Here is a 13119-nt window from a genome sequence, read left to right on the forward strand (position 1 = left end):
CTGGAATACAATCCCCTTAGACCTTAGGGTAGAAAGATCAACAACTATGTTCAGAAAGAGACTTAACATGTTTTTGTTCAGATAAGCTTACTTATCTTGCCCTATTCTTTTCTGATTGCGAGAATGGATTTCTCTTGGCCTCTGACCATTTCTATTTTCTGTGTGCTTGTTTGTTATGACTGTCCTGCTGGTGCCATTAAGCCTCAGGGTCAGTGGCTGCGCGGTATAAAATTAATAAAGTAAAGATGAAGAAGAGGGTCAAAATGGTCATACAGGGGTCTAGTAAAATCCTCTGTGCAGTCAAAAGTCTTTGACCAGCAGATCATTGTGAATCAGGGAAGTGAATCCAACATCGTAAGAAAGTAGAAGGAACTGTGAAATTTTGCAAGAGTGAACCCAATAGAGGGATGCCGATAAAAAGGGGCAAAGTCTAAAGTTCCAAAGAACAGTGTGTTGACAAGAGTGAATCCAGCAGAGGGTTGCCCACCTTCAACTGTTTAAAAAGACATTAAGATTTATGAATACCACGGAAGGGGATCCAAGAGTGAAAAAGCATCACCCAACGTACAAGCAGAAAGAAACCTTTGTTGTTTTGAATGCATCAGGCTCTCAAAGGCAAGAGGCTTTTTATACAGCAAGAGACTTGGCCATCAAAGATCCTGATAACTGAAAACAGAACTTTCATCTCGTGCTGGGAAAGCTCGGGCATGTGCTGTGCTCCAGAGTCCCACCTGTTCACATGCTCAAAACGTGGGGAAGTGAGATCACGACTACCGTATCTTGACATTGTTTGTGAACCCTTCTTTATTTCTTATGAGCCCTAACCCACACTCTTTTGTATTTAGCGTAAGGATTGGCAATAGGCTTTTCCTAGTATAGGCCTTTTATTTGACAAGGCGCTATTAGGACTGCTTTATTTTGATTTGATGGTCGTAGCTTACCCGCATCTTAGATTTAGGTTTAGATTAGATGTTTTTCCACCCTACCTATAGAGTTTAATAAACACCCTTGAACTGTAATCACTTGTGTCTGTCTATTCATGTTGCCATGCATTGATTACATATGGAAAGGGGCATACCATGTCTCACCCAAGAGCACCCCACTCCCGATCCCCAAAGACCGTCTACCCAGGTGATCCTCCCTCGCTTCTCCACCCCCCGGGTCGGGATCTAATAGTGATGGCCTTTCCCTGGCCACCTGCGCAGGGGATGCAAGGGGTTTAGGAGTGAGAATACCGTCAGGTTTCTCACAGACCTTGAACATGTAGAGTGGGTGACTGCAGTGGATAGGCATGTGGAAGTATACACCATCCAGATCCACAAGGGCCAGGCAATTGTGTTCTTTGGTCCAGAGAACACACTGACACAGTGTAGTGTGCTAATGTTGAAGGTCAGCTTGCATATTGTTTTTTTTTTAGGCATCATAGATTCAAAATGGCATACCAAATGCTGGTTTTGCACAATAGTAAGCATCTGGGGTAAATCCCTGCACCCTTGATGATAAAAACACTCTATGGTGCCTTCCTTGATGAGGGTCTGGACCTTGTGCTCCAGAAGAGCTGTATGGTTTGAGCAGCTCAACAGCTTTGGCAGTAATTGTGTCGAAATGTCCATGTCGTGTCCTTGAGTGATAATGTCTGGCATCTACTGGTCAAATGTTATTGTGCACCGAGAAGCAGTTGGATCTTTCCACCGAATAAGGCACTCAGATGGGGAAGAACATACTGGAGTCAGGCCCGTCAGGTTTTTATGCAGCACTTCATGACAGATTCCTTTTGCTTCTAAATTCTGCAAAATTAGCTGTTGTAATTTCTCAATTTAATGGATGGATAAATACTTAGGCAGCCTGTAAGGATTTAAATTTGTGTCATGCAGGTTGTCACCAAGTCTGAGGCAGTCACGTAATGTGTATGCTATGTGCTGCCCTCCCAAGACCTGCACAAACAAAGAAATTTCAACTGATAAAATAAAAGTATTAATAATACCATATCAAAATATGAACTGCCATTTACAACTAGCTTGCATGACTCCAGGTGAAAAACAGAAAAACATAACACAGCAGAGGCTAATTACAGCAAGCATGGCATATCTCAAGTGGCTCCATGTCAGCTTCTACTAAATTAAGTTGTGGCCTTTGATATCAAAAAATCACCACTGCTCGATCATACGAGCATTTCAGGGGATGTATGTAAAACCATATATTAGCAACTTGATCTAGCAGAACTCATCAAATATCTGTTACATTTGCCAAATAGAAAGAATTCACTGTCGAAACATATTTCAGGTCCTGGGCGAAGTATGGAAGCAGTAAAACAAACTTCTCGTGATATTATTTGAACAATCACCATTAATCGTCAAACAAAGCAAACATAATCGTGAATTGCTTTCCTCCGAGTGCATTCGTTGTTCCATCAAAACCTCACTAGACGAGGCTCGTTTGCCTGCTGAAAAATAACTGTCTATATCTGTGTTGATGCTTTCTTTTCATCAAAGGCAATGGTCTGCTTTTAAATACATTAATATCAGGGGTCCCATGAAGTAAATGCATATTACCTGGAAAAGTAAAGCAATCTATTATTTGCTTTGATATCAATGCAAACTGTATAAAATAATGACAACAATCATATCTTACTTTGTGTCATGCAGCGATCGATTTCTAAAGCGCAGTGGTGCAGTCCCCAGACGAGTAAAGGCATTCTGGTTTTGGCAATTACCAGCATTATCTTGTTCGGGATCACTAATCACAGCCCTATAAAGAGAACACAAATTTACTAATAGATACACTTAACAATTTCATGTCAACCTACATTTGCAATGATCAATATAGCATTAAAGTTTGTAATGTGAAGATTACTACATTTCTTTTTTACAACTTTCTTTATTAAAGCGCTTGGTGACACACTATATACAAACAGTAATGATGACATGGCATTATATATTCAAATTAAACAGGAATTAGACCCAAAATATAAAAAACGAAAAAAAAGAAATACATTGCAAGGTGCCATACAAGCGTACCGAAACCACTGGGAGGGACGAACACTCAAACAGATAGCATGGCTCATAAACAGATAGCATGGCTCACGGAGTGACATAATGCGTATCTGGGCTTATTATATAGAAAGGTTCATATCTCAACAGGTAGGATCTAAAAGGTTGTAAAATGTCTCGAGGGCAGGACCCCATTGGTTGCATGTTGGTCCATTGATCTTCAGTATCAGAGGGCCAGGTGACCGCACACAGCCATTGTCCGATCGTCGGTCCGGTGGGTTTGCGCCATAGTAACAATATACATCTCACCGCCAGTCCCATACATAACCTGGCAAGTCTACTAAATCGCTCACTCAAGTCTTCAAGTCTATGAAACAGGTATTGCAGTGGGATAGCATCTATTGTACAATCAAACATATCCGAAAGAACAGTGCATATATCCCTCCAGTATTCCCGTAACCTAGGACATGCCCATATCATTTGGAGGTACCCAGCTTCATCTGTACCACACCTATCGCAGGAACCTGAGACTGTTTGATACAATAGCTGTGGTCTGGCTAGTGTATAGTGAAACCTATTGATCTCAGGCCCCTTTAGGAACGTGCATGTAATGGATGGGTTCACACAGAATAACTCAGAGTCCAAATAACTTACAAGTACTGTTTTATTAACATTTATCTAACACAGGGAGTTACAACTAACATCAACGGACTTATGCTCAATTTCTCTCAGCGATCATTTAACATGAAAGACTTTATACTCAAAATACATCTGAGGTGACGTCATACTACGTGGCAAATAATGAAAAACGTACTGGGGATCGGGATAGGCTTAAGGGGAACATCGAAGTATACTATCTATAGGAACTGGGTTTGTAATTGGCTGCCCACTTTAAATCTCCAGCTGGTGCTGGGTCCTGAGAGACCGTCCAGTCGAAGTGATCTCAGGACAGGTAAATGATGAGTTTGCTCTGGGAAATATGTCCACACCAGTGATGGCATTAAATAATACATCCGAAATCAACCATAAGTCAATACGGGAATGGGAATCATGAACAGGGGAGTACAAAGAATATGCATGGGTTGTTGAATTAAAAGCTCTCCATACATCCATGATACTCAATTCAGCCATACTATTCCGTACGAGATAGGCAGCCCTCGTATGCGCTCTGCTACAACTACTGGATCTGTCAAAGTCAACATCAAGGATAGTGTTAAAATTCCCACCCCACAATACAGCCACAAGGGGGTATAGATCCAGTAAGTCAGTGATTTCGGCATAGAATGACGATCATCCACGTAAGGACCATAAACATTCACTAGGATCGTCTCCCTCCCCGCCAGTATGCCATACACTATAACAAAACACCTGTGACATCCACATGGGCCTTTCTATGTGTGTACTGTACAGAGCTATGAAGCATAATTATCGCTCCCCTACACTGGGTGGAATATATGATGTAAAATCTGTTTTTGCACCAGTTTTTGGCAAATCCCTCACATCCAGCATCAACTGCATGCGTCACTCTAAAAACAAGAGCTGTATCCTCTGGCGATTCACATAAAACTTAAGCTCTTGCATTTTAGCAGGTTTCCCAACCCTCCCACATTCCAACTAAGACAACATAGTTCCCCCACCACTGCCATTCCAATCACTGGACATCTCTGCATATGTGTATGATGGTCTTAGAGCCCAACCCCATTTCTCTGTATCGACTGTTTTCATAGCAATATAGACAGCGTATTCAAGCCAATCGCGTTTTGTAACCTCAACTTGCTCTCCCCTCCCTCCACTCTCATCCTCCACCCAATCGGGCAGATGTGTCCCCAAGAAAACTCAACCCTGGAAACTTTGCAACATTGCATGGGGAGGCTGCCACACGATTTGCAGCCCGTGCTCTGTCATAACCTTGAAAGTAAAATGTAATTAACCAGAATATTATCTCTGAGTTACAGTAAGAAAACATGAAGGGCCTATAGCCCATTGTCAAGGTGAGGTGGTTCTGGAACCATTGCTCCACACTGTTATCCCCATGTCAGCACGATCTTCATTATAGCCCCAGAGGGCGGGGAATAAGCAGCGCAGTAATTTACCAGCCATATTGTTAAGAGATCATCCATCAGAGTGTTCATCCAGAAATTGTATGGCTTCCCCGGGGAGCGTGAAAAAGTATATTTTACCTCCACACTCTATGCGCAGTTTGGCGGGATACAGCATTGCATATTTCATGCCCCGCATGCAGAGCCTCTTTTTAACAGCTATAAACGATTTTCTTTCCTGCTGCACTGCCACTGAGAAGTCGGGGTAGATATGTACTTTGCTGGAGCCCAAGAGGAGCTCGCCCTTTTCTCTTGCAGCTCGCAGAATGGGATCTCTATCACGGTAATTTAGCAAACAGGCTTTTATAGGGTGGGGTGGCGCCCCAGGCTTAGGTTTAGGCATCATGGATCGATGAGCCCTTTCAACTGTGAATTGAGGTGACAGCTTGGGGATTTCCAACAGGATTAAGAAAGTGTGTACCACAAAGTCCTTCAAATGGTGCTCCGGAACCCAAATCCGTATCCGTATATTATTGCATCGCGATCGGGATCCGAGGTCATCTTTGTTCTTGTTAACCGCATGTACATTCTTTTCAGATACAAGTTTCAACACCTTCATTAAGCTTTTGAATGGGGGTTGGAGACTTCGTAGTTGGCCCTAACTCTATAATGGGAGTAGTCTAGACAATTAAATAATAGTAATTAGTCAGTCAGTCAAGTCAAAACAAAGAAATGTGTATATCTGAAACCTATGCTTGCCCTCACGCTTTTACAACTAAGTGGTGGGAAATAAGTCAAAACAAAAGAGTATCAAAACGAAAGTCAGGATGCAAATGGGGTTGGCTAGCATTCCCTTCCCCAAGCTTGAATAATAACAGTTCGTAGGGAGCTTGGGTAGCTAGTTCACACAGTTCAATTAGTCACAGCTCTTCCAGGCTTCCCTTGCCTTGCTCAGAATTCACACATTTCAACAGCATACAGTTAAATTAGGCTTTCCTCGCCTGGTTTGGTATAGATTTCTCAAAACAGTTTTCTCAGGCTTCCTTTGCCTGGTTCTGCATCAACTTGCAAATGTTTCACAATTGGGGTTCCCTTCCCCAACAGTTCAACAATCTGGTTTACGTGACAGGTACTGTTGCAAACGCACTGTATTCGCTAGCTCTGTGCAGGACCACTCAGTCAGTGATGCTTTCACACAATTGTGCCCCTGGCACTTCTTTACTTCCGAACACAGTAACAGAGACTTTCGCAAACACACAGTATCTTGGTCGGCACTGTGCGGGACCACTCTGTTACTAAGGCTGTCCACACAGTTTGTGTTTCTCGCATTACACTTCATTTGGTCATACCCCCTGGCACTGTCTTTCACAATTTTCACTTGGTCATGCCCCTGGGCACTATCTTTCATAATTCTTACTTGTGGGTTGCAGACACCATCTTTCATAATTCTCACTACACTCTTCTTAATTCTCATTACTGGTCCATAAATATAACAGTTCTTACTTCCCTTTCACTTGTGCTTCGAGTCCTCTGTAATTCACAATCCTAAAAAGTATCTCTTTACTCGTGCAAGCATACACGCAGTCTCACCGTCACTTTGTTTCTGATCACACTCTTTCGACAATGGACAATTGAAGCTTTCATCTTCATCGCGTCTCTCGGCATGCGCGTGTCCTCATTTTGCAACATTGTAATTCACACGCGCGCTTCTCTTTATCGCTTGCTGCATGTCGAGGTCAGGGTCTCCTCCACTGTCCGACACGCCCTGGCCTTCTTGCATGCCCAGGGGAATGAGCACCTATGCCAGTATATCTCTTTGGAGTTTGTATCCTCGAGCAACCCCCTTCCGGGTCCTTGGAGAAACGACTCCCTCGCCACGCTATCTGCTGCCTTTCCACCTCTCAGGCCCTCAACGTCTCGGTGCTTCGTTCTCCGCTGACAGATTTCGAGGGTAACTAGGCGACCCAGTTTGCCTGCCTGCTCGACCTCAACCCGTGTTCCTTTTCAGGCTCCAGTTCGCTCACTGTGGGATTCTATGCTCCACCGCTTATACTCTGGGTAGCCGTTAATGTGTTTCAGATGTTCGTGATTATGACTGAGTGCATGACCTCATTACCGGGATAGGACCATTGCATATCACTAGTGATAATCTTCCTAATCTCACTCTTCCTCTTCTTCGTCTCAGTAGTTGGGCTGACACAGAAAGGAGGGTAATTATGGGAGTTGTAGTATCCCATAATTGTAGAGGGAATATGGGGCAAATAGTTGTCGGGGAAATGGGGGATACCATGTCTAGCCTTCCAGTGTTTCTTTCCCACTCGCCCCACTCCCCAAGGTCCCCCTACCCAGGTGATCCTCCCTCGCTTGTCCACCCACAGGATCAGGATCCAATAGCAATGGCCCTTCCCTGGCAACCTGAATAAGGGATCCCTGCGGCTTGAGAAGTGAAACAACTTCCAGTTTCTCACAGTACTGAGTAAATATACTCTCTGCTTCACAAATGTTACCACCATACGTTATCCTGCAGTAGGTGGCAGGCTCAGTACAGTGTCAGAAATCTTAGGATAGGGGCCCAGCCCCAGCACAGCATCAGCCTTCCACTTCTCCAATAATGCTTTCGCCTCTCATGTCTCCACTCATCCACTGTTTCCCTCAGCTTGAGGCGAAGTCCTAGTTTCTCCCTTGGTTTCTAGCGGGAGTAGCCTCGCTCCCTCCCGATTCACTAGCGCAGGCTCTCCAATGCAATTTGGCCCGCCTCCAGCATGCGGCCTCGCGGTCGTCACAATCGCCTCTCAGTTCACTCGGGGCAACAGTGTCTCATGCCGGCATATTAACACTGAACGGTCGACTGTCCAATTCGGCGTCTCAGCCACCTCCTTGAAGTATTGATCACCGTCTCAGTATCCAGATATGGTCAATGTAGAGCCCCAAGTTAAGCAGCCATCTAAGCTTGCACGCAACAGCGCCCCCTCAAGTTATTACATTTCTTGCAATAGGTTTTGTTGTATAAACAGAAGCACTCAATGCCAAAATAATAATTTCAATTATATAACTGGCCGATATAGCTTCCACGTGTAAACATCGCACACCCAACTCTGTCTCCTATTTCACCTTTAATTTTGAAGTTATGGTTGCCCACCTGCCCATTGCACAAATCATGCAACACAATGTAAGCTAAATCACAATAGCTGCATTATTTACTCTTGAAATAACCATAAATATTAATGGTTTCATTCAATATTACGTATTACATAGTGTCATGAAACAATGACACTAAAGTTGTCAAAATAATAGCAATATATATATGACATTTTGCTACTAATTGATTAAATAAAAAGTATGGTCCCATGTCAAAACAAGAGGCAAGCATTCTGCTTCTCTTTAGTAGAAGCTAAAACCACCATATATTACTTTTATTTTACTAAACAACATTTTCTATCACTCCCTGGGAAATTCTGCAGTTTAAATGAAAGAAACACACAAGTTATCTGACCTCTTTTGACTCAAGTTTATCCATCAATGACTGGGCCCATTGCTAGGCTCTTGCTAGTCTTTCTTTGGTGCTCATGCCACAGAAAAATACCTTTATTGTTATTCAATGAAATTCACTGTGCATATGCTTTAACTGCACTACATGGAGTTGTTTGTGGGCACAAGAACTGCAGGGAGCGTTTTGTTAAATATAATTGAGGCTTTTGTGAGGCACCTCAACTCCACATATTCCACCGTTAAAGTAGGCCCATGCCAGAGCTGGTTTCAGGGCACAGGTCTTGCTGGATCCTCATTTATATTCCTCAGTGCATTGCAGTCACCTGGATCACACACAGGAATGCTTGGTGCAATGGTGTGTCCAGCGAGTGGCCTGGGTGGCACGTGCTACCGCTGGAATCTGATTGGCCACCACCAGTGCCACCTCATTATACTAAACTATGATCATTACTTGTGTGTGCACTCATACTTCATGCCACCCCTGCATAATCTGTGCCCCACTTGGGCTACCCCAGTCAAAACAGTCTAGACACGTCCCTGGCTTGGTAGCAATTGGATACAGCTAGTCTATCATCAGGAGGTGCCCTCGGCTTGATGGGCCACTTCCTCAGTAGGGCCGCAGTGAATTGTGTACAGTGCTGATATTCACTGAAGTGCCCAGTGCGCTTTGAAACAAATGGCTGCATTGCTAGTGGCTCCAGTGATCATGGTTTCTCAGTCACAACAGGAAATAGTGAACCCCCATACACTTGGCGAGTCAACCCATAAGAAAAAGGTCATTTACATGCAACTATGGGCCCCCAGCATTAGAATCTTTCATAAATTCACAGGCTGTTGAATATTCCCAGTGAGAGGCTGGAAATCTGCTGAACATTAATACATTTATTTATTACACATATGGTTAAAAACACAAACCTTATGCAAATAGAAAGGCTAACAGGAACATTAGTAAAGCAATTCCACTTACAAAGAAAAGGCACCTGTACTCACTTTAGTGTTTTATTAAGACTCATTTTGGGTGATTTGCCCATTAGTCAATAGGCACCCTCTCCTTTAGCTCCACCCATAGAGGCCATTTACAGATTCTTTTAAGGCACAGACAGTGTTCAATATTGTTAGCAGGAGGGTCGTATGGGAATCTATGAAAAAAACCAGTGCTGGTAAAAAACAGCCACAGGTAAATGACATTTTCTTCCTCCAGCATTGGATCGTTAATAGATTCACATGCTGCTTAATCGATAACAAGCGATAAATGACACACTTTGGATAAGAAGGATGAACAAAAACAGGCTCACCTCAGGAAAACAGGCCTTGCAGGACCACCTGTCCGACACTGGACTCTGTCCTTCCGTTGATGCAGTAGAACCTTGTGAAGGTATGCAGGGTTCTCTGTGTTGAGTCTCTGCAAATGTCCTGAAGCAACATATCTGCCAAGAGGGCCCTGATGGCTAACATGTTTCTTGTAGAGTGTGCCCTCGGCATTCCAGGAAGTGTTCAACTTGTCTCTCAAAGAAAGAAGGCATCGCAGGCAGACAACCACCTGGCAATGGCAGACATTGACACTCCCTACTCAGTGCCGTTGGGTCCAAAGGATGTGAAAAGCTGAGTGGGCAAGCAAAGGGACCAAGTGCAATGAATGTAGTACGAGTGTTCTTCAAATGTCCAGTGAATGCAAAGATCTTTCTGCTGGCATTGAAGGGGCATTGAAGAAAGCTTTAGCGACAAAGGTTCATTCAAGTGAAATGAAGAAGGCACTTTCGGAATGAATGTGGGGTTTGTTCGTGAAAGCACCTTTCTATTTGGAATTCAGATATACTTGCTGTACAGAGAGTGCTTGAATTTCCCTCACTCTCCTGATCGGGGTGATGGTGACTAGAAATGTCTTCCAAGAAACAAATTTGACATTTGCTTTACGCATATATTGAAATGGTGGTCCCATCAGTTTGGGTAGCATCGTATGCAGTTCACATAAGGGGGCAACCTAGTGAACCGGGGAAAACGTTCAGAATAGGGCCCTTATTAAATCCTTCATTAGATTCTGAGATTACAACAGTGTGCAGGTTTGCGAGTGTAAAATTGCTGCCATATACAATTTGATGGACGAAAGGCCAACCCTCCCTTTACTAGGAGACATGAAAATGCGCTGGTGCAGCATGACCATTTCCATAAATTAAGCAACTTGGTGGACAGCATCTCCAATTGTGTTCCTCCTTACTTCCAAACGTAAAACATTGTTGTAGTCTTGTCTGTGAACACTTTTACTGTTTTCCCTTTCAGTTGAAGGTCAGCTTGTGTATGCATTTTTGGAGGCATCACAGATTCAAAATAGCATGCCAAACGCTGTTTTTACACAATATTAAGCAACTGGGGTAAATCCCTGCACCCCTGATGCCAAAGTACCGTCTCCATGGTGCCTTACTTCAAGAGGGTCTGGACCTTGTGCTCCAGAAGAGCTGTATAGTTTAAGCAGCTCAACAGAGTTGGCAGTGATTATGTCAAAATGTCCATGTCGTGTCCTTGAGTGATAATGTCTGGCAGCTACAGGTCAAACGTTATTGCGCGCTGAGAGGCAGTTAGATCTTTCCACCGAATTATGCGCTCAGATGGGGAGGAACATACTCAACTCAGGAATGCATCAGGTTTCTATACAGTATCTCGTGGCAGATTCCTTTAGTTTCTAAATTCTGCATAATGAGCTGTTGTAATTTCTCACTTTAACGGTAGGATAAAGACTTAGTCAGTCCTAACAGGAATCTAGTTTGTGCCATGCAGGCTGGCCCCAAGTCAGAGGCAGTCACATACTGTGTATGCTATGTGCTGTCCCTCCCAAGACCTGCCGAAACAAAAACAGTTCACCTGATCAAATAAAATTGCCCTAAAACATTTTTGAGAAGAACTCAGTGGATGTACTGTGAGAAACCCGAAGGTGTCTACCTGACCAGTCCCCAGGGATCTGTCACCCAGGTGGCCAGGACACGGCCATAGTTATTGGATCCAGTTCCTGGGGGTGGACCAGTGAAGGAGGATCACCTTGATGGGGGGTCCTCAGGGAGTGGAAGTGGACACTGACGGGTGAGACGTGGAATCCCTCGGTATCCCCCTTCTTAGAACACCTTTTCCCCAACCTACCACATAGGATACTAAAACACTCCACCCTCCCCCTTTCCAACACAAACACTTTTCCACACCATGAAAGACGCCAGACTAACACCAGAGCCGTTTACCTGAATCACACACACACCTGATGGCACTTTCTCTTCTCCAGAGGGATAAAAGGTGGAGCATGAAAGCCCAATACAAGCAAGGCAGACCGCACAACGACTCAGCTATCCAAGAACAGCAGTTCAAGAGGAGGAGAAAGGCGGCGAGAACCAAAAGAGTAACAAGGAGAGAAGTGACCTTGCCCTTTCAGACCCAAGTCCGTGAAGCCTCGTAAGACCGTAAACAATAGCCAGCATGTGTTGCAGCAGATGTCAACGGATGGGACCCTCCTCTGCCGATAACCAAGCCAGGGAACAACTCCTGCAACCGTGGTACCGTCCTTGACTCCAGCGAAAAGAAAACCCAAGAGGTTCATCAGAGCCGGTGAGTCGAGAGGAGAACCGATAAGAAACCGAACTGTGTTGAACAAAAGTAGCAAATGGTTAATTGAGGAAAATACAAAGAACTGTTAATATGAGAGGGGAAAATCAGCTGCAAAGGGGTCCGGAACCACGTGGGTGGTTATTCAAGAGACTCTGGTTGATCACACATTTGTTGAACCTATTGATACCAGAAGGCCTTAGGAGAGCCACAAGGCAAAGGTCAAAGTGGTCCTACAGGGGTCTAGCAAAATCCCAGTACAGTCGAAAGTCTTTGACCGACAAATCCTTGAGAAAGTAAGGGAAGTGAATCCCGTAGCAAAAGCAAGTAACTGAAGTTGGCAAGAGTGAACCTGACGGATGGATGCCGATGAAAAGGGGTGAAGTCTAAAGTCCCTGTGAACAGTGTGTTGACAAAAGTGAACCCGACAGAGGGATGCACACAGTGAACTGTTTACAAAGACATTATGATTTGTGAATGCCATAAGTGAAACTGATTTGGAAAGCCGTAGTGAACCCGACAGAGGGAGGCTAACATTCGAGAAGGGTCTGAACCAGGAAGAGGGGGATCCAGGGGTGAAAAGGCATCACCCAGCGTAAAGGCAGAAGGGAACTTTTGTTTATTAATTTGGAATTCATCAGATCCTCGTAGGCAAGAGACTTTGTGTAGAAAGGAGACTTTACCACCAAAGATCCTGATATCTGAGAGCGGAATTGTCGTCTTGTGATAGGGAAGGAGACCCACGGCGACTACATCCTGACTTATCGAACACTTCTTTCTTTTTGTGAACCCTATCCCTCACCCTAGTTGTAAGGATTGGCAATAGGTTTTTCTTAGTATAGGCCCTTTTATTTGACAAGACGCACTAGGACTGCCTTATTACTTGATGGTCGTAGCTTGCTCCCATCTTAGATTTAGGTGTTTTTCCAACCCGCATATACAGTTTAATAAACACCCTTGTACTGTGATCACTTGTGTCTGTCTTTACTGTTGCCACCATAAATTCCTTACAGTACCAA

The 13119-nt window shown here is 44.1% G+C and overlaps 1 protein-coding gene across 10 annotated transcripts in view; it reads right to left on the reverse strand.

The window, feature by feature from the left end:
- CAPS2 (calcyphosine 2) overlaps positions 1-13119 on the reverse strand; it is a 1666464-nt gene that overhangs the window by 548730 nt on the left and 1104615 nt on the right. For all 10 annotated transcript variants that reach the window (XM_069629404.1, XM_069629399.1, XM_069629401.1 and 7 more), the window contains one exon: positions 2632-2748. In XM_069629404.1, coding sequence (XP_069485505.1) covers positions 2632-2748 — 117 coding nt within the window. The remainder of the gene's footprint in view (positions 1-2631; positions 2749-13119) is intronic.

Source organism: Ambystoma mexicanum, chromosome 12 (assembly GCF_040938575.1).
Source record: "Ambystoma mexicanum isolate Mex_15411 chromosome 12, UKY_AmexF1_1, whole genome shotgun sequence".
Lineage (NCBI taxonomy): Eukaryota > Metazoa > Chordata > Amphibia > Caudata > Ambystomatidae > Ambystoma > Ambystoma mexicanum.